Source organism: Eleutherodactylus coqui, chromosome 6, assembly GCF_035609145.1.
Source record: "Eleutherodactylus coqui strain aEleCoq1 chromosome 6, aEleCoq1.hap1, whole genome shotgun sequence".
NCBI lineage: Eukaryota > Metazoa > Chordata > Amphibia > Anura > Eleutherodactylidae > Eleutherodactylus > Eleutherodactylus coqui.
This window is the reverse complement of record NC_089842.1, coordinates 366,535-388,546: the sequence shown is the minus strand read 5'-3', so window position 1 is coordinate 388,546 and position 22,012 is coordinate 366,535. Positions and strand designations below refer to the sequence as shown.

Here is a 22,012-nt window from a genome sequence, read left to right as displayed (position 1 = left end):
TACTCGCCTCTGCCTATAGAGAACACGCTCAGCCAAGCCCATGTGCATGAGGGAGGGCAGAAGAAATGGCTGTGAGCCAAACGAGCAGCTGGCTGACAACTATTTGAGGTGAATGGTCGCCTTAAGAGTCTCTCCATACTGCAGGCTACGTAGATACAGTGAATTATTGTTCAAGAGTTCCACATTACCTCCTCTAACAAACATGAACAGCGCCTCATGTAAAATAGTGTGGATATCTATCTATCTGTATACACACACACACACACAGTGTGGATATTTCTGCACTCACCTGGCGCGTGGTGGGAGGACCCAGGTTTGGGAAACCCACCAGCACCCTGTGTCTGAGTTCTGGTTACACATGTTCCCCGTCCACAGTCCAGCCACTGGGACACACAAACCCAGGAAGCTCTAGGTAAATCGACCAAGTTCAATGTAAACATTACCTCCTCTAGGTTCTTCCTTATGCCCTCTAGTTTTTGGGACTCCTGTGGATCCTGAGCCTCATGCATGTTGTGACGCCACTGTTGTTTAGCTGCTTTGAGCAAAGTCTGTCGCCGGCACATAGAGCGGGTCTGAAGGCATAAAAAATCCTTGGCCCTCTGAATTGAAGCACCTTGTGATGATATGTAAGAGCGCATGCTAATAAGGAAAAAGGAAAGAGGAGAGAACAAATTAGGTCAGGGCTACACAGTGACTGTTCGTTAAGGTCACATGTCAAAGATCACCGTGTAGCCCTGTAACCTGGTGATCTCATAGAAGTCAATGCACAATGAGCCACGACCCTCTAATCCGAACAAATCCATTTGAATTTCTTTCGATCTGTGGGTCGTGATCACCTGCAATATGGAAGATTGAGCTGCTACATTGCGACATCACAGGGCTACACTGCAAGCCTCGGTCTTGCAAACTGTGCTGTGGCCAAAGTCTAAGGGCTCCTACCCACTTGGGATGAGAAATGTAGAGAAGAGGAGAGCCGGCCAAACCTGCTGACTACCCTATGTGTAGGGGGCTGACGGATGATGCTGGGTCAGAAGGATCAGGAACCTTGTATTTCAACACCTAGTCCTTCTGTTCTCAGGGGAACCTCTGAAAAGTCACGCTGAGATGAGTGTGGATGCCTATGGGGCATTTTGGGAGGAAAAGCTGCGGGCCGACAGCTTCTAACGGTGTATGTGCACCCGACTTACTCATCAATGCTGGAGTCCAGTCCAGGGACACGTACAGGAGTTGAAGACGCTTTGGGAAGCTCTGTACCATACTGTTATAGAGGGGAGAAAGAACATTTAGTGCCGCACATTATTAGGACCATATATGTCTAAACATTTGCCATGACAAACGACCCCCAAATCCCACATTATGAAGGCATGACCTAATTACCGGAGTGGTGAGGCTGTGGAGGAGGCCGCTTGACTTCCTTAGATCTTCCATACGAAGTTCAGTCTGCTCCGGGTTAATTGCTCCCTCTTTCTTTAACTCCTTTAGGTCCTCGCGCCTCTTACTTACTTCTTGCTCCAAGTCACTGTAGAGATCACATTAGTTATCTGCAGAACCACAACAGGGATACTTGGGGATTTTTCATTTGACACAGACATTGTCATTACTTTTCTATTTTCTGAAGACGGCTGCACCGGCTCTGGAGAAGTTCTATTTGGGCCTCCAGGTCTGACTTGTGGTCTTGGGCTTCCTCAAGTTCCCTGCGTCTTAGTTGTACTGATTCGTTAAGTTGTCTTTGCTCCGTCACTGCGGTGTCCTGAGCCCGGATGCTCTATGGGGTGTGAAGAACAATGTTCAGAGGTCTTGAAATAAGTGAAAGACTCCAAATGAAGGCCATTCCCTTATATAATGGGGTGTCTAATGGCAAGCATAAGACACCATTACAGGGGTTTCGAATAGGTTAATCTGGAGGGCAGTTCTAAAGGTGGTTGGAGGGTCCTCTAGGCCACATTCACACAATATTCTGATCAGTACTTGCAAGCCAAAAACCAGAAGTTGAACGCGGCTGTGGAAAAGGTGCTCATCTCGCCATATTGCACTCCTGGTTTTGGCTTACAAATACTGATCACTGTGTGAAAGAATGTAATACTTCATTTCCTCTATGGAGGCGCTGCAAAAAAACTTACTGCCAGGTTTCTCCACAGATTACAGCTGATTGCTGGGGGTCCTATAAGAACACTTATGGGGCCTGTCTAACATGCAGGGATTGCCCAAAGCAGAGTACCCTGCCCGAGGATGTGGTGATGGCAAAATCCATAGAGGACTTGGCAAAGGGGACTTGATGTCTTTCTGCAGCGGAAGGATATTATAGGTTATAAACCTTAGGTTAACTGTTAATCCGGGTTTACTGGCAGGTAGGAACTATTAGGGGTTGATCCAGGGATTAATCTGATTGCCGTTAGGGAGTCGGGAAGGAATTTTCCCCCAAATGGGCTAATTGGCTCCTGCCTCTTGGGGTTTTTGTCTTCCTCTGGATCAACAACACAGGAGGATAAACAGGCTGAACTAGATGGACATTGTCTTCATTCGACCTTGCATACTATGTTACCTCAATGAGTCCAATGAGTAGGGAGCAGACTGCTGGAACCCCACGTGCACTAAGGCTATTGCTATTAAGATATATCTGCCATAGGATGCAGAACACGACATTTGGAGAGTTCAGATCAGAGACTTTTTGTTCAGTGACTGCAGGTTTAATGCAACCCAATGCCATGGTCACATTTAGTGGCATTCAGACAGGACCCTGTGGACACTGAGCTGAGGCCTATATGACATCCCATATTATGGCACAGACCAGGCACCTGCGCTCGGGACCCCCCTCTACAAACCGGAAGAGAGGGCTGATCAGTGACAACTCCCATCCTGGCGGGCATTCTGCCATGCATGTAAACAGCCGCCCTGTAATACTACAGAGAAGAGGTCAGGCTGGCCCTGGCAGAATCAGTATCTTGCCACAGCCTCTCTAACGCTACAGAAGTAGCTAGCGAATATATACTGTATGTAACGGTTAGCAGGTAAGCTCACCTCTAATTTTCTCTCAAGCTCCTTTTCTTGAACTTCTAGTTTCTCTCTTCTCTGCACCAAGGTTTCTTCCTAAAGGAAAAGCCATGGCATCCATCATCACATACATCGCCGTCAACGTGCACTGAAATATTTAGTGACAGAGCAAACTGAAGCCGGGCGATACTACTGAATGGTGCTATACATGTCCAGCATGTACCGGATGAGCTACGGCTTCATGTAGTATTAAGGGGCTTGTTCCAGAACCTGTCCGCCACAGTAAGGATGAGATTAAACAGAATGGAATCTGCGTATGCTCACTACTGCTCCATTCGTGTCAATGGGATTACTAGAGATATCCGAGTACAAGCGCTATGGCGTTCCCACGCTCGGCCATCACTACTCTGCAGTAAGGATGAGCAGGGAACATGAAAACAGACATCTGCAGAGGAGTCTCTGGTTTGGGTTATATCCTTAGTCATGTTACAAGGTTGGACATGGACTTGCAGGGAAGTTACCTTCCAATAGTTGGCGCTGTGGGAGGAATTTTTCCATCTTCCCATCGGCATAGAAATGGACTAAAGCTGCACAACCTATCCTTATACAATGAAGCCGATGAAAGGAATTCCAATCTGGGTCTAACTCCTCAGGTTGTCATTCTCTGATGTGAAGACTTCTCCAAGTCTTACCACGTAGCACCTTACCTGGCTGTCCAGCTGACTTGTCTTCATTATTAGCTGTTTTCTTCTGATCTCCAGGTTTTCCTCTAAATCCTGTAACTTGTTCTCCTAAATGAAGAGTTAATATGTATAAAATGAAGAAGCTGCAGCTTACAGTCAGGATGAAATGCTCCAAACCCTAATGAAGCCCGATCTGCAGTCTCACCTGTTGCAGGTAGCTGCGCTGCCTTTCTTCTCGGCGCTTCTCCTGTTCCCGGCGTTGGCTCTCCAGCTCTTGTTCCTGCATCAGCATTATCCTCCCCAACTCATTTTTTAAGGTTTCCAGCATTTGTGACTTTTGGGCCCGCTCCTGGAAGTAGACATAGGAGATGCTACGTGTGAGCAGCGCCCCACCGGCATGGAGTTTGTATGTTAGTGGCCACATTAATAGCAGAAGAACATTTCTGCAATACTTTCCTTAAAATGTAGTCAGAAGTGAATTATAGAAAAAAAAAAAAGAGACCTTTCAATTAGTAGAATCCTGCATACAAGCAACATGAAACCACATATAGTAATACTTTGATTGCCTCTTTTAGCTTTTAATACAGTTTCCCTAAAAATAAGACCTGACAAGATTTTTCAGGATTTTTCAAGATGCTTGAAATAGAAACCCTACTCCAAAAATAAGCCCTAGTTACAGGTAATAAAAAGGCCAATTCAAATAGTGTCCATACCACTATACAGAAATACATCCTAGACCCAGTTTTATTTGGGGGGAAACAGGGTAGCACCTTCACTCTGTCCGGCATTCCCTGACTGGGGTTTATGATCATGTCCTTTATTTTGGGATCTTGGATCCAGACCTTCAATAGTCTCCCAAATACTGTAAGGGCTCGTTCACACCAGCAGGTTCATTTCAATTTTGCTGAGCCATCAGACTTATTATTCCATTGCCAGAGAAGAGGAAGAATAAACATATAGAGAACATAAAAAGCCAACACAGATCTCGTCCTTGCTCAGACTTCAACTGACAATTCCAGTACTGCAAGGCAGCATGACTGAGCCAAGATGCTTGAGAAGAAAACATTTTTGCATTTACCGTTAAATCTCTTTCTCGTCTGTATCATTGGGGGACACAGCCTGGATCGTGGGTATAGCTGCTGCCACTAGGAGGCGGACACTAAGCAGAAAAAGTGTTAGCTCCTCCCACTAGCTATATCCTTCCTACTGGCACCAAGCTAACTAGTTTGTATGCAAGCAGTAGGAACACAATTAAGTTACCCAAGTAAGTTACACATTTAATAGTAATTCTGACCACATGATGACAACAGCATCAAACTGTAACTCAGCTTTGCACTATGTGGAACTGCAAATAGAAAATATCAGTACAAACACTAAACAACAGTACGGGTGGGTGCTGTCTCCCCAATGAACAAGACAAGAAACATTTTTTATGGAAAGTACAAAACCTTGTTTATTGTCTGTATCATTGGGGGACACAGCTGAAGACTGTCAGATTTGCCAGATCAGTCCCCCGAGGGTTGAAAAATTATAGAAGGACGCATGCGGGCACTATACAGCCGTTTGTAAGACCCTTTGACAGAGTATAGCATATGCGGATCCGAAAAAATGCACCCAATAAAACTATGAAAAGGAGTGCAACAAAGTCCACATTGCGGTCTTAAGCACTTACACAGCGGATGCCCCACTGTGTACAGCCCACAAGGCACCCATTGACCGAGTAGTATGTGCCATAACAAGGAAGGGAAGCATTTCGCCTTTAGCACAGTATCCGTCTGCCACCATTGATTGGATCTAGTGAGAAATGACTACCATGGAGACAAGCAAGACCACATCCTGCAGTCTCATCTGAAATACTGGGTCCAGTTCTGGGCATCCCACTTTATAAAAGACATAGACAAACTGGAGCAAGTTCAGAGAAGAGTTACCAAGATGGTGAGCGGTCTGCAAATCATGTCCTATGAAGAACGGGTAAAGGATCTGGGAATGTTTAGCAGAAGAGAAGGCTAAGAGGAGACTTAATAGCCATCTACAACTATCTGAAGGGCTGTCACAGTGCAGAGGGATCAGCCCTATTCTCATCTGCACAAGGAAAGACTAGAAGCAATGGGATGAAACTGAAAGGGAGGAGACACAGATTAGATATTAGACAGTGAGGTGATCAATGAGTGGAACAGGTTGTCACGGGAGGTGGGGAGTTCTCCTTCAATGGAAGTCTTCAAACAAAGGCTGGACAAATATCTGTCTGGGATGATTTAGTGATCCTGCACTGTGCAGGGGGTTAAACCCGATGACCCCAGAGGACCCAATGACCCTGGAGGTCCCTTCCAACTCTACAGTCCATGATTCTATGATCTTGGACCAACAGGAAACACAGAGTCAGAGCATTTGAAAGATACCATTTGAGAAAGGCATATCCACAAGGCTTGCACAAAATCCAGTTTGTGAAGGGCATGTTCTCTCAGATGAACTGAGGACAGACAAAATGATGTCTTCATTGATGTGGAATGCCGACACCACCTTAGGTAGGTAGGAAGACACAGGACACCAGACAACCTTGTCCTGATGAAAGACGGTGAACAGAGGCTTGGCCGACAAAGCTGTGCGCTCTGAGACATGGCAGATAGATGTGACCGCTACCAAGAAGGCCACCCTTCCAGCTCAACAAATGAGCTGCAACTTCTCTTAACAGTTTGAATGGATGAGACTGCAAGACATCCATTAAGAGACTAAAGTCCCATGGAGGGGCAAGTGATTGGTATGAAGAAGCAGCACGAGCAATTCTGCGTGGAAAAGTACGGACAGCTGACTTTGAGGCTAGTGGACATTGGAAATGTATGGATAGTGCGGACACCTGAGTTTTAATGAACTAAGGCTCAATCCATATCCAGAACCTCCTGTAGAAAGATGGAATGAAGGAAAACGCTTGGGATGAAAATTGCGTTGTTCACACAAAATAAATTTTTCCAAATGTGATAACCTGGAAGGGAAGAGAGTTTTCTAGCCTTCATCATTGTCTAAATAACAGGTTTAACAAATGCTGCGGTCTTGAGAGCTTGTGCTTCAACTAAAGGCCGTTAAACGAAGCGTATGCAAATTCAGGTGGAAAAGGGGTCTCTTTAAGAGAAGATCTTCTGGAAGAGAGAGGCGCCATAGAGAGTCGACAAGCAGGTCGACAAGATCTGTGTAGGGCCAATATAGGGCGATGAAAATCACTGGAAAGCCTTCCATCTTCATCTTCTTGAGAATTCGTGAGATTAGTGGGAATGGAGGAAAGACGTACGGGAACCGGAATTCTGTCCAAGGAACTACTGATCCTAGTAGTAGTAGGAGTCTGGTCTGTGACTTCAAAGCTATCCCTTATGGCAACTATCAGGCTATTGAGGATAGTGGAAATTTTAGAAACCTGTTCATCCAGATTAGAACAGAAGCGGTCTCAGAGAGCTCGTCCTCTGACCGATTGTGATCTCAGTTTAGAAGGAACTGACCAGGATGGCGATGCAGGAGATCTAGACGATTATTTTAAATGGGAGGGTCTAGTTCTCTTCTGTGGTTTACCATGGACAAAATCCTGCATAATTAAGTTGTCTCCATCTGCCACTTTTTAACGAGACTGACTGTCGGCAAGGTCTAGTCTTTCTAAAAAAGCGGTAGAGGCCTGGTAAGGTCAGCAAGCACCTGTGACAGGGAACATGCCGATTCTGGTTCCGCAATTTGTTTAGGCCAGGCAGAAAGGGTGCCAAGAGTTGGCCTGTCATGATGGAACACAGAACAAATTGGATCAAACTAGCCGCATGTAATATTATAGTGAGAGCAAACATAGCATGTGGATCTGGCCGGCCCGTCTGGAATCTTCCTATCTGGAGTCGGACATGGCGCTAAAACAGCACTTGTACAAATTACTGTAAGATGTACTGAAAATCAATAACACAGGGGAGCCAGCCGCCAGGCAGAACTTACCCAGTCTAGAGCAGAGTTGTGAGATAATGATTCCAGGAATCCTTGCTATGACAGTTGTAGCTTCTTAAGAGAAGAGAAGCGTTCGATGCTACAGGTCAGAGCCCCACCTTCTGAAGAAACTAGCTTGAAGGACCTGCAGACAGGATGTGAGGGCGAAACTTGTACGTACAGAAAGGGAGCAGCTTTGTGCAGGCATTGGCAAAGAACAGACAGAACCCTACCTCCATTGTTTCCCAGGTGCATAATAATGAATTCTCCTCATCCCCTCCTCCAGCACATCCAGGGATTGTCCAACCAAGGCCTGAAGCCAGGACTTAATTTTTTGACGCTGGCCTCAACTACCGCTGACCGTGAGAATCTGCTGTACCTGGTTACCACAGTGGGCGCAATAAACAGATTCACACGCCCGGCTTCCGACTTTCCGTGCTGATCCGAGGTAACGGATGGAGCAGACTGGCAAAGAAAACATTGCAGGTGCACGGAAAAAACACATGAAAATGTGACCATAAAGGTACCGGCAGCACCTGCTGTGAGTTGTAGTAGCCTGGAAAGTGAAGCAGGGAGGGACGGAATGGGGAGAAGATGCTCACCTCTATATAGGATAAATACTTACCTTGTAGGAGAGGGAAGGACACGGATTCCTTAGTTCCAGCAGTTTACACCCCTGTCTTACAAGCCCTTAAGGAGGAAGTTCTCTGGTAAGGGGGGACACTATTGCCAGTGGGTCAAATTCATGTTAGGACTTGGATGTGCCTCCTTTTCTTCTGAGGTTAGGGCAGACAACAGCACAGTTAACTCCATTCTGTTCGCCCTCCTCGGTGGGGTCCTGCCTCCCTGAATCCAAGAGGTTCTTGAAGACCAGCAACGATAAGGTCTGCCTCCCATGGAGACTAAGTTAAAATTAGTTAGATTGGTGCCTGCAGGCTCTTAGGAGGAGCTGACACTTTTCTGCTTAGTGTCCGCCTCCTAGTGGCAGTAGCTATACCCGCGGTCCAAGCTGTGTCCCCCAATGATACAGACGAGAAAGAGAAGGACACAACCTCTATGCAGATGTTGTCCATAGTCAGACATGAACCTAAAACAGTACTAGCCACTGAGCCATCAAGCTTCTTCCCTTTTCCTCCTCCTGCTACTTCCTTCAATGGAGGAGGAGAAAATGATCTGTTTATTCTCCTTCTTCTCTGGAAGAGAAGGAAGGAGGAGAAAGAGGAAGTAGTAGAAGAAAGAAAGAAAAAGCATGGTGGCTTAATCATTACCACTTGCTGTGCTGAGGTTCTAGGTTCAAATTTGACCAAATACGAGGGGGTGTCGATAAGTCTTTGGCTTTACCCAGAAAGAAACGAGATAGGAAGATGAAACTTTCCATTTCTTCCACATCCTCTCCACTGATGCCAACACACTTCTTACATCGGGATTCCAAGTTCTGTAAGCCTTGCAAAAAGAAGGATTTCGGTTGTGCCTCAGACCAGTCATCCGTAGCAGCCATGGCATCAGACATGGGGTGAAATGTGGTCCCCTTGAGGTGTTTCTTCTGGAAACAGATGCTAGTCGAAGGGAGCTAGATCTGGTGAATAAGGTGGGTGGTCAACCTAGCTCCACCAGTTTTGCCGCGGTCGCTTGTGCAGTGTGAGCGGAGGCATTGTCTTGCAGGAACAAGATTCCTTTGGACAGCTTGCTGCGCCTTTTGGCCTTCAGAGCTGCCTTCAATTAGTCCAAAAGTCCAATGCAATCCCTTGCATTGATGGTGGAACCATTGTGAAGGTCGTCCACTAGCAGCGCGCCCTCCTTATCCCAGAACACAGACGCCATCACCTTAGTGGCTGAGAACCACTGGGCCTCCACTCTTCTGACTGCTCCCCCTAGTGGTGGCTGTATATATCTGTATGTAGTGAGCTCCCCCTAGTGGTGGCTGTATATATCTGTATGTAGTGAGCTCCCCCTAGTGGTGGCTGTATATATCCGTATGTAGTCAGCTCCCCCTAGTGGTGGCTGTATATATCCGTATGTAGTGAGCTCCCCCTAGTGGTGTCTGTATATATCCATATGTAGTCAGCTCCCCCTAGTGGTGTCTGTATATATCCGTATGTAGTGAGCTCCCCCTAGTGGTTGCTGTATATATCTGTATGTAATGAGCTCCCCCCCAGTGGTGGCTGTATATATCTGTATGTAGTGAGCTCCCCCTAGTGGTGGCTGTATATATCTGTATGTAGTGAGCTCCCCCTAGTGGTGGCTGTATATATCTGTATGTAGTGAGCTCCCCCTAGTGGTGGCTGTATATATCTGTATGTAGTGAGCTCCCCCTAGTGGTGGCTGTATATATCTGTATGTAGTGAGCTCCCCCCAGTGGTGGCTGTATATATCTGTATGTAGTGAGCTCCCCCCAGTGGTGGCTGTATATATCTGTATGTAGTGAGCTCTCCCTAGTGGTGGCTGTATATATCTGTATGTAGTGAGCTCCCCCTAGTGGTGGCTGTATATATCTGTATGTAGTGAGCTCCCCCTAGTGGTGGCTGTATATATCTGTATGTAGTGAGCTCCCCCTAGTGGTGGCTGTATATATCTGTATGTAGTGAGCTCCCCCTAGTGGTGGCTGTATATATCTGTATGTAGTGAGCTCCCCCTAGTGGTGGCTGTATATATCTGTATGTAGTGAGCTCCCCCTAGTGGTGGCTGTATATATCTGTATGTAGTGAGCTCCCCCTAGTGGTGGCTGTATATATCTGTATGTAGTGAGCTCCCCCTAGTGGTTACTGTATATATCTGTATGTAGTGAGCTCCCCCCAGTGGTGGCTGTATATATCTGTATGTAGTGAGCTCCCCCCAGTGGTGGCTGTATATATCTGTATGTAGTGAGCTCCCCCCAGTGGTGGCTGTATATATCTGTATGTAGTGAGCTCCCCCTAGTGGTGGCTGTATATATTTGTATTTAGTGAGCTCCCCCTAGTGGTGGCTGTATATATCTGTACACAGACGCCATCACCTTAGTGGCTGACAACCACTGTGCCTCCACTCTTCTGACTGCTCCTTGGGTTCAGGGTCATACACATAAATCCAGCTCTCATCCATAGTGACCAGTCCATCCAGGAAGTTCTTATCAGTCCGTAAACGCTGACCAATGGACCGGGAAGTTGTCACTCGATGCTCTTCTGATCTGTTGTCAGACATTTGGGGACCCACTTTGCAGATGGCTTCTTCATGGATGATGACACAAACATGTTCCCCATAAACCCCCATGATGGCGGCTATTCCTGCAGCTGGCCGATTCTCCAGTATGAGGTTGTGCGCAGCATCGGCGATTTCCGGAACAACAACCCCTCTCGGTTGTCCAGGACGTTCCTCATCATTGGGGCTGAAGTGGCCCCCAGTTCATAACTGTAGAATATGAAGGGCATTGATCCCCCGATGTCTGCCACATATCACCAGGAATATCCGCCGCCGACTTTATCACTCCTCTGCTCTCATTGGCTGTGAATATCCCCTTAGACTCCGCCATGTTGTTTTCCCGGGTGCTGAGATCACTGTTGCCATAAGCTACAAACACATATATTAGACACATAAGGCTTTCATGTGATGTAACATCCGTTACCATAGAAACAAGAACACAAAGCCAAAGACTTATCAGCAGCCCCTCGTACAACATCTGCATGGACATTGCAAGTTCTTTTTGTGTTTCTTGTTCGCCTCCTCCTGCAGAGAAGAAAGAAGGAAGAACAGGCATGGTAGCACTGTTAGGCTGCCTGTCTACGGGCGTTGCGGTATCTGCCGCGGGATACCACTGCCCAGAAGCAGGAGCCGGCAGGCGGATCTGATAGATAGGCTGACTGCGGAGAATCGCGATAAACTCGCAGCATGCTGCGAATTGCTGCCCGCGAGCGGAGAATCGCAATGACAGGGGGGACGCGCTCTCCAGGAGAGCTTTCACTGCGGACGGATTATCGCCGTGGGGAACGTAGTGAAAACCTGCCCGTAGACAGGGGGCCTAACTGTTCTAATCTGACCAAGGGGGATGTCTGTGTGGAGGTTTTCAAAGTTGATATTGCCCTTGATGAGATTTGAAGCCAGTACCCCAGCAAGGCCAGAGTGCAGCCACTGAGCCCCACTCACTGACCACCGCCTTTAAATGCTTATGGATGCTTTCCCTTTCACTCCCATTGTCTGATTTCGGTTTTTAATAGAGTTGGATCAGTTGAAAAGATGCGACTGTGAACTTGGCCCCACTTTATTACTTACAGCCCGTCGCCTTTCCTGCAACGTTCTCTACTGGGTTCATGTTCACTTACAGCTCGGCCATGGAACTACCTCGAGTCCAGATTTATTTAACACTTGCATCACAGTTTTTGCCATGTGGTAAGGAGCTCCATCTATATATATATATATATATATATATATATACATATATATATATATATACATACATACAATACAATGTATGTCTGTCTGTTTGTCCTTTATGCGCTACTACACCATTCATCCGATCGCCATGAAACTTTGGGAAGTTGTTGAGTACACTGCTGGGAAGATTATAGGCATAGTACATCTATCCTATAATAAGTGGCGCACGTGCGAGCATCATCGACAGTTACGCCCCCCCACGTAGATCGTTCGATTTCCATCATTGCCACTAATTCTCTCACTTCCCGATGTTGTAGAAACATGAAATTTGGCAGGAGCATTGATTATGTCATAAATAGGAAAAGTTAATAAGTCCCAACTCGATTATTCAATTCTATGCGCAAAAGAATTGGCGTCCAAATTTTACGTACGGAATCTAATTCTCTCACTTCCTGATATATATAAATGAATGTCTGTCTGTCTGTCTGTCTGTCCTTTATGCATTACTACACCATTCATCCGATCGCCATGAAACTTTGGGAAGTTGCTGAGTACACTCCTGGGAAGATTATAGGCATAGTACAGCTATCCTACAATAGGTGGCGCCGTACGAGCATCGTCGACTGTTATGCCCCCCAGACAAAGATCGTTTGATTTCCATCTCAAGTACGAAAGCAAAAGGCATTACGAGCAACGGGAGGCGTGTTCAACTACAAAATGATGCATCCGCCGAACGTATCACAAGACAATTGCTGGATATTAAGAATGCTGAGGTAAAATGAAAGCTGCGCTGTGATTGGTTGCTATATATTATACTGCTGAGGTAACATGAAAGCTGTGCTGTGATTGGTTGTTATATGTTATACTGCTGAGGTAACATGAAAGCTGTGCTGTGATTGGTTGTTATATATTATACTGCTGAGGTAAAATGAAAGCTGTGCTGTGATTGGTTGTTATATGTTATACTGCTGAGGTAACATGAAAGCTGCGCTGTGATTGGTTGTTATATGTTATACTGCTGAGGTAACATGAAAGCTGCGCTGTGATTGGTTGTTATATATTATACCGCTGAGGCAACATGAAAGCTGTGCTGTGATTGGTTGCTATATATTATACTGCTGAGGTAACATGAAAGCTGCGCTGTGATTGGTTGTTATATATTATACTGCTGAGGTAAAATGAAAGCTGTGCTGTGATTGGTTGTTATATATTATACCGCTGAGGCAACATGAAAGCTGTGCTGTGATTGGTTGTTATATGTTATACTGCTGAGGTAACATGAAAGCTGTGCTGTGATTGGTTGTTATATATTATACTGCTGAGGCAACATGAAAGCTGTGCTGTGATTGGTTGTTATATATTATACTGAGGTTACATGAAAGCTGCGCTGTGATTGGCTGGTATATATTATACTGAGGTTACATGAAAGCTGCGCTGTGATTGGCTGTTATATATTATACTGAGGTTACATGAAAGCTGCGCTGTGATTGGCTGTTATATATTATACTGAGGTTACATGAAAGCTGCGCTGTGATTGGCTGTTATATATTATACTGAGGTTACATGAAAGCTGCGCTGTGATTGGCTGTTATATATTATACTGAGGTAACATGAAAGCTGCGCTGTGATTGGTTGTTATATATTATACCGCTGAGGTAAAATGAAAGCTGTGCTGTGATTGGTTGCTATATGTTATACTGCTGAGGCAACATGAAAGCTGCGCTGTGATTGGTTGTTATATATTATACTGAGGTAACATGGAAGCTGTGCTGTGATTGGTTGTTATATATTATACTGAGGTAACATGGAAGCTGTGCTGTGATTGGTTGTTATATATTATACCGATGAGGTAAAATGAAAGCTGTGCTGTGATTGGTTGCTATATGTTATACTACTGAGGCAACATGAAAGCTGCGCTGTGATTGGTTGTTATATATTATACTGAGGTAACATGGAAGCTGTGCTGTGATTGGTTGTTATATATTATACCGATGAGGTAAAATGAAAGCTGTGCTGTGATTGGTTGTTATATATTATACTGAGGTAACATGAAAGCTGTGCTGTGATTGGTTGTTATATATTATACCGCTGAGGCAACATGAAAGCTGCGCTGTGATTGGTTGCTATTTCTTATACTGCTGAGGCACCATGAAAAAGCTGTGCTGTGATTGGTTGCTACTTTTTATACTACTGAGGTTACATTAAAGCTGTGCTGTGATTGGTTGCTATATATTATACCGCTGAGGTAACATGAAAGCTGTGCTGTGATTGGTTGTTATATATTATACTGAGGTTACATGAAAGCTGTGCTGTGATTGGTTGTTATATATTATACTGAGGTAACATGAAAGCTGCGCTGTGATTGGTTGCTACATGTTATACTGCTGAGGCAACATGAAAGCTGCACTGTGATTGGTTGTTATATATTATACTGCTGAGGTAACATGAAAGCTGTGCTGTGATTGGTTGTTATATATTATACTGAGGTAACATGAAAGCTGTGCTGTGATTGGTTGTTATATATTATACCGCTGAGGTAAAATGAAAGCTGTGCTGTGATTGGTTGCTATATGTTATACTGCTGAGGCAACATGAAAGCTGCGCTGTGATTGGTTGCTATTTCTTATACTGCTGAGGCACCATGAAAAAGCTGTGCTGTGATTGGTTGCTATATATTATACCACTGAGGTAAAATGAATGCTGCGCTGTGATTGGTTGCTATTTTTCATATTGCTGAGGCAGAATAAAAGTTGTGCTGTGATTGGTTATTTCTCTTGCTGCTGAGGTAACATGAAAGCTGCGCTGTGATTGGTTGTTATATATTATACTGAGGTAACATGTAAGCTGTGCTGTGATTGGTTGTTATATATTATACCACTGAGGTAACATGAAAGCTGAGCTGTGATTGGTTGTTATTTCTTATACTGCTGAGGCACCATGAAAAAGCTGTGCTGTGATTGGTTGCAATTTTTCATATTGCTGAGGCAGAATAAAAGTTGTGCTGTGATTGGTTATTTCTCTTGCTGCTGAGGTAACATGAAAGCTGCGCTGTGATTGGTTGTTATATATTATACTGAGGTAACATGTAAGCTGTGCTGTGATTGGTTGTTATATATTATACCACTGAGGTAACATGAAAGCTGAGCTGTGATTGGTTGTTATTTCTTATACTGCTGAGGCACCATGAAAAAGCTGTGCTGTGATTGGTTGCTACTTTTTATACTACTGAGGTTACATTAAAGCTGTGCTGTGATTGGTTGCTATATATTATACTGCTGAGGTGACATGAAAGCTGTGCTGTGATTGGTTGTTATATATTATACTGAGGTAACATGAAAGCTGCGCTGTGATTGGTTGTTATATATTAGACTGAGGTAACATGAAAGCTGTACTGGGATTGGTTGTTATATATTACACTGAGGTAACATGAAAGCTGTGCTGTGATTGGTTGTTATATATTATACTGCTGAGGTGACATGAAAGCTGTGCTGTGATTGGTTGTTATATATTAGACTGAGGTAACATGAAAGCTGTACTGGGATTGGTTGCTATATATTATACTGAGGTAACATGAAAGCTGTGCTGTGATTGGTTGTTATATATTATACTGCTGAGGTAACATGAAAGCTGCGCTGTGATTGGTTGTTATATATTATACTGAGGTAACATGAAAGCTGTACTGTGATTGGTTGTTATATATTATACTGAGGTAACATGAAAGCTGTGCTGTGATTGGTTGTTATATATTATACTGCTGAGGTAACACGAAAGCTGCGCTGTGATTGGTTGTTATATATTATACTGCTGAGGTAACATGAAAGCTGGGCTGTGATTTGTTGTTATATATTATACTGAGGTAACATGAAAGCTGCGCTGTGATTGGTTGTTATATATTATACTGAGGTAACATGAAAGCTGCGCTGTGATTGGTTGTTATCTAGATATATAAAAACGAATGTATGCATGTCTGTCTTCGCAGCAACGCGCGACGGGTAAGCTAGTCCTACATAAAAATGCCATTTCCATCCAGAAACCACTGACTGAGCTGATTGAACTGGCGATTCGGAATCCCATTCTGCTACTACATATCCATCCCTCTTTTTACTGCCTGGACCTTTTGATATGATCCCACCACAGGCCATCAGGATATGAAACTTTAGAGAATGCAGTCCTCTAGGAATTCTTTACCCGGCTTCCTCCTTACAAACAAACGGGGATCATCCATCATTTCAGCTAATGACTCATCAGAGAAGCACAATCTTCAGAGCTCCAACTCAAACTGCTTGGCCCAAATAGGGCGTTTAGCCTTCACTCATGGAGTCACAAGATGCTTCTTGCGCATCGACTCGTCCTCACAGTCCTACAGCTTAACTTGACAGACTTTGCAGCTTCACAGATTTGGAGCATGCCTTCTGATGTACCTGGCGCAGCTTTAGAACCAATTGGTGATCCCTAAGGCTTGTGACTTGTTACCTTCCACAGCACCCCTTTCTGTTCACTGACAAGTCCTGACCCAAATCCAATTGAGTTACAAATAATTTCCTGCCTATTTCGGGTCATTGGAGCATTTTGAAGCAACACTCAATTTTTTCCCCAACGGTGTGTTGTCTTCTTGACGCTCGAGTTTGAGACATTGTGGATCAGATTACTGGGAGGGACTGGTGAGGATCCAGCAGTCATGGTACACATTGGCACCAATGACAAAGTTAGAGGCAGGTGGAGCCACACCAGAAAGCCAGCGGGTGATCAGGGAGGTAAACAAGTGGCTCCAGAGTTGCTGTAGGACGGAGGGGTTCGGGTTCCTGGATAACTTGGTCGACTTTACTGTTGGCTACAGGCTCTACCGTAGGGATGGGGAGGATGTAGCTGTGCTGGCGGAGAAGATGGCTAGAAGGTTGGAGGAGTGTTTAAACTTGGAAATTGAGGGCAACCAGAGAGATAGGGGGGAAGATAGTGTAGTCAGTGACCTGGGACTAAAGGCCCATTTACACCAGCAGATGATCGCTCAAACGACAGTGACTGCTTTGAGTGATCATTTTGCATGAACTATTAAGTAGCTACTCAGCTACTTCATATCTTATTAGTGTGCAAATGAAGCCTTTAGCTCAATGCAGTTAATAGCTGGAGGGCTCTTATCTTCATTCAGCTCCTTTGTTCTCCAGGGGAAAACAATGCTATCTGCACTACCCGATAAGGCCGAATGATGATTTTTAGGTTGGCCTGAATTTAACGATCAGCTAGCAGTGCACGATGGCCACACGTTTAGATGCAAACAATTGCTTTTTAGCGATTTTTGAGCAATCATCGTTCCGTGTAAGTGGGCCGTAAGGAATGGAAATGGGAGCAGAGCGGTGGGGTGGGGCAAATACAGTTAGAACTGGTAGAATAGTTAATAGAAATACATGCAACATAAAAAAATAACCAAAACCTTCTAAGCTGTATGGTGACCAATGCTAGAAATCCGACCAATAGGGGGACCAACGCTAGATTTCTGACCGATAGGGGGACCAACGCTAGATTTCTGACCGATAGGGGGACCAACGCTAGATTTCTGACCAATAGGGGGACCAACGCTAGATTTCTGACCGATAGGGGGACCAACACTAGAAGTCTAACCAATTGTGGAAAAACCGCTAGCAGTCTGATCAATAAGGGACTCAACACTAGAAGTCTGACCAATAGGGGGACCCAACACTAGAAGTCTGACCAATAGGGGGACCCAACACTAGAAGTCTGACCAATAGGGGGACCAAAGCTAGAAGTCTGACCAATAGGGGGACCAAAGCTAGAAGTCTGACCAATAGGGGGACCAAAGCTAGAAGTCTGACCAATAGGGGGACCAAAGCTAGAAGTCTGACCAATAGGGGGACCAAAGCTAGAAGTCTGACCAATAGGGGGACCAAAGCTAGATTTCTGACCGATAGGGGGACCAACGCTAGATTTCTGACCAATAGGGGGACCAACGCTAGATTTCTGACCGATAGGGGGACCAACACTAGAAGTCTAACCAATTGTGGAAAAACCGCTAGCAGTCTGATCAATAAGGGACTCAACACTAGAAGTCTGACCAATAGGGGGACCCAACACTAGAAGTCTGACCAATAGGGGGACCAAAGCTAGAAGTCTGACCAATAGGGGGACCAAAGCTAGAAGTCTGACCAATAGCGGGACCAAAGCTAGAAGTCTGACCAATAGGGGGACCAAAGCTAGAAGTCTGACCAATAGGGGGACCAAAGCTAGAAGTCTGACCAATAGGGGGACCAAAGCTAGAAGTCTGACCAATAGGGGGACCAAAGCTAGAAGTCTGACCAATAGGGGGACCAAAGCTAGAAGTCTGACCAATAGGGGGACCAAAGCTAGAAGTCTGACCAATAGGGGGACCAAAGCTAGAAGTCTGACCAATAGGGGGACCAAAGCTAGAAGTCTGACCAATAGGGGGACCAAAGCTAGAAGTCTGACCAATAGGGGGACCAAAGCTAGAAGTCTGACTAATAAGTGGATCAATGCTAACAGTCTGATCAATAAGGGAGCCAATGCTAGAAGTCTAACCAATAAGGGGACCAACGCTAAAAGTCTGACCAATAGGGGAACCAACGCTCGAAGTCTGACCAATAGGGGGACCAACAAGCTCTGGCGTCCTCCTGACTACTCTTCAGACCTGTGGCTACTACACCCGAGGCTACACCCGAGTGCCTGAAACCGCTGCTGAATCCGAACGGGGACGATCATCCTCTACTTTCCAGGGAAAGAGAAAGGAGAAGTAGGCAGAGGGGCACAGAAGGAACGTGTCACAGTCGTTGGCAAGGGCCACCTGCCCGATGCATTGTTGGAATAATGAAACATCTGCCTCACCAATCCTGTTTGCACATAATCCTTAAGTGCCTCGCTTTAGGAACCCCAATGTACCTCATTTTAACCCCATGTCCTCGTTACAGGAGTCTGCCAAACTTTCACCTAATGTAAGACCCAGATAAATGGACACTTACAAAAAATAGTTAAGTACTTCCATTCTAAAATTGCATCTTAGTTGATTGGCTGCTTATCACTGTATGCCTGCGTGAATGACACATGGAAATTAGAGCTTGGGCCTACAGGCAACACAATTAATGTGCGTGCACTCTGCGCAGCATGATTACCGGTAATGAATAGATTCCCCTATAGTGCAGTCACCATATGGAATCCGCTCATCCCAGCACTGCAGCTTTGTTGGCAGTCACTGTGACTGTTGGTCTTGTCTTCTGATGATAAATTAGCAATATTTTACCAGCATTGTAGTTTATCAATAACTGTCTGCTGTGGTCGGCCGATCGCTACTTGAATAAACCTAGCGGTAAGGCATAGCACACGGCTTACCTCCTCCTCCAGCTGACGCCGCATCTCCTCCACCGCCTGGTCATGTTCCTCTTTCATACGCTCCAATTTGCTTTCATGGTCTCTCTGCAACGCCTCACGTTTTTCTTGCAAGAGGTCTTTCATCTAAAACAGGATTGAAAACGGACTTGATTTGCAGTAGGGAACTGTGAATACACAATGTGTGATACTTGTAAGGAATGGGCCCTTATACATATAAGAAGCCAATACCTGTGCTTCAAAGTCCAACACTTGGGTGGCTTTCTTGTTAGCAAGGTACAATTCACTTGGTGTCAAAGAATCCTCCTTCTGCTTTATACTCTGCAGTTCAGATGCTTCCTGAGATGCAGAAAAGATTATTTGTATTACATTTAAACATCCACTCTTGTGGAGAAACACCTTATAGGAAGCTTCCCACTTGACAACTATTGTATGGGTGAGCCACACTGATCCCTAAATACAAGGACTGTCCATAGCTGCACAGCACCACACAATTAGCACTCGTAGCCTAGATCTCAGCTCACAAATACTATAACTCATAGACTAGATTTAAAGGGGTTGGGCCAACTTGTACAATCCCTTTCAGAATGTGGGTTCAGGGGGCAAATGGCCATTTGCCCTAGGTCCCACCCCCAGCAAACAGCCGATTTTGCTGAAGTAAGCGGTGGCCAGAGAAAAATTCCCCCGCAGCAACCGCGGGAGGGAAAATGTAGTATTTCAGGATAGCCATATAGATGAATGGCTGCCCTGTAATTACAAGGATGGTATACGGCCCACCAAGATGGGAACCGCTCACCGTGCGGCCATAAGGGAGTCCCTGAGGACCCCTTTTAGTGACATTCATACACCCTGGTCCCTAGGGATACAGTCTTGGCACAAAGCCCTTTAAGAGAGTCACAGCATGAGCAGGAGATAAAGGGCAGCTTCCGCACAGCACACAAGCATTTGTGTTAAATAGTCAACCAATCAGTGGCAGAGAAGCCGACAAAATTTAGACCGCCCAAAGCGCCCCCTGTCCAGACCTTGTGAGGTTTCTCCAGAACTTCTGCTCTTAGCTGCTTCAAATCTTCTAAATGTTTTTCCTCCAAAGACTCAAGGAGCTGAATAAGAATTTAAAGGAAAAGATCAGTAACGGTTCACCACCAACAGAGATGATCAGCTTGTTCATACACACAACCTGTGTGCCGGATACCTTCCTTCTAGTAGTGAGGAGGTCTTTCTGGTCAACCAACATGTATAGCGTGCCATAGGACACGGATATGCAATGTGCACTGATCAGCCATAACCCTCCTGATGTGGGATCTCCTTTATGCTCTGAGCCGCGGAGGCCCAAACTCCACAAGACCTCCCATGTGTCCTGTGTTATCCGCACAAGATGTTATCAGACGTCGGTAAGTCGGTGAGGCTTCTGTGGATCAGACTTGTTTTACCAGCACATCCCACAAATCTTTCATCAGACTGACATCTGAGGAATTTGGGGGACAAACCCTCACCTTCAACTCTCTATCATGCTCTTCATCCATTCCGGGACATTTTCTGCAGTATGGCTGAGTACATTATCCTGGATGTTGGTTCTCAGGTCTGGAACCCAATGAGAGGCAGGCATGGTCCGATATAACCAGAGCTCAGCACACAAGATTGGAGGTCAAGCGTAGTCAGATATAACCAGAGCTCAGCACACAAGATTGGAGGTCAAGCGTAGTCAGATATAACCAGAGCTCAGCATACAGGATTGGAGGTCAGATGTAGTCAGATATAACCAGAGCTCAGCATACAGGATTGGAGGTCAGATGTAGTCAGATATAACCAGAGCTCGGCACACAAGATTGGAGGTCAGACGTAGTCGGATATAACCAGAGCTCAGCATATAGGATTGGAGGTCAGACGTAGTCAGATATAACCAGAGCTCAGCATACAGGATTGGAGGTCAGACGTAGTCAGATATAACCAGAGCTCGGCACACAGGATTGGAGGTCAAGCGTAGTCAGATATATCCAGAACTCAGCATACAGAACTGGAAGTCAGGCGTAGTCGGATATAACCAGAGCTCAGCACACAAGATTGGAGGTCAGGCGTGGTCCGATATAACCAGAGCTCAGCATACAGGATTGGAGGTCAGACGTAGTCGGATATAACCAAAGCTCAGCACACAGGATTGGAGGTCAGACGTAGTCGGATATAACCAAAGCTCAGCACACAGGATTGGAGGTCAGACGTAGTCAGATATAACCAGAGCTCGGCATACAGGATTGGAGATCAGACGTAGTCGGATATAACGAGAGCTCAGCACACAGGATTGGAGGTCAGGTGTAGTCAGATATATCCAGAGCTCAGCATACAGGATTGGAGGTCAGGCGTGGTCCGATATAACCAGAGCTCAGCACAAAAGATTGGAGGTCAAGCGTAGTCAGATATATCCAGAGCTCAGCATACAGGATTGGAGGTAAGGCGTGGTCCGATATAACCAGAGCTCAGCATACAGGATTGGAGGTCAGACATAGTCAGATATAACCAGAGCTCAGCATACAGGATTGGAGGTCAGACATAGTCAGATATAACCAGAGCTCAGCATACAGGATTGGAGATCAGACGTAGTCGGATATAACGAGAGCTCGGCACACAGGATTGGCGGTCAGACGCAGTCAGATATAACCAAACCTCAGTACACAAGATTGGAGGTCAGACGTAGTCAGATA

The 22,012-nt window shown here is 45.5% G+C and overlaps 1 protein-coding gene across 6 annotated transcripts in view; it reads right to left on the bottom strand.

Annotated features, from left to right (window-relative positions):
- CEP164 (centrosomal protein 164) overlaps positions 1 to 22,012 on the bottom strand; it is a 218,879-nt gene that overhangs the window by 85,101 nt on the left and 111,766 nt on the right. For 5 of the 6 annotated variants that reach the window (XM_066606019.1, XM_066606023.1, XM_066606021.1 and 2 more), the window contains 10 exons: positions 20,339 to 20,416; positions 19,548 to 19,655; positions 19,320 to 19,442; positions 3,880 to 4,023; positions 3,699 to 3,782; positions 3,019 to 3,087; positions 1,602 to 1,765; positions 1,378 to 1,519; positions 1,188 to 1,258; positions 444 to 639 (listed from right to left, as the gene is read on the bottom strand). In XM_066606019.1, coding sequence (XP_066462116.1) covers positions 444 to 639; positions 1,188 to 1,258; positions 1,378 to 1,519; positions 1,602 to 1,765; positions 3,019 to 3,087; positions 3,699 to 3,782; positions 3,880 to 4,023; positions 19,320 to 19,442; positions 19,548 to 19,655; positions 20,339 to 20,416 — 1,179 coding nt within the window. The remainder of the gene's footprint in view (positions 1 to 443; positions 640 to 1,187; positions 1,259 to 1,377; positions 1,520 to 1,601; positions 1,766 to 3,018; positions 3,088 to 3,698; positions 3,783 to 3,879; positions 4,024 to 19,319; positions 19,443 to 19,547; positions 19,656 to 20,338; positions 20,417 to 22,012) is intronic. The other variant, XM_066606020.1, reaches the window with a different exon arrangement.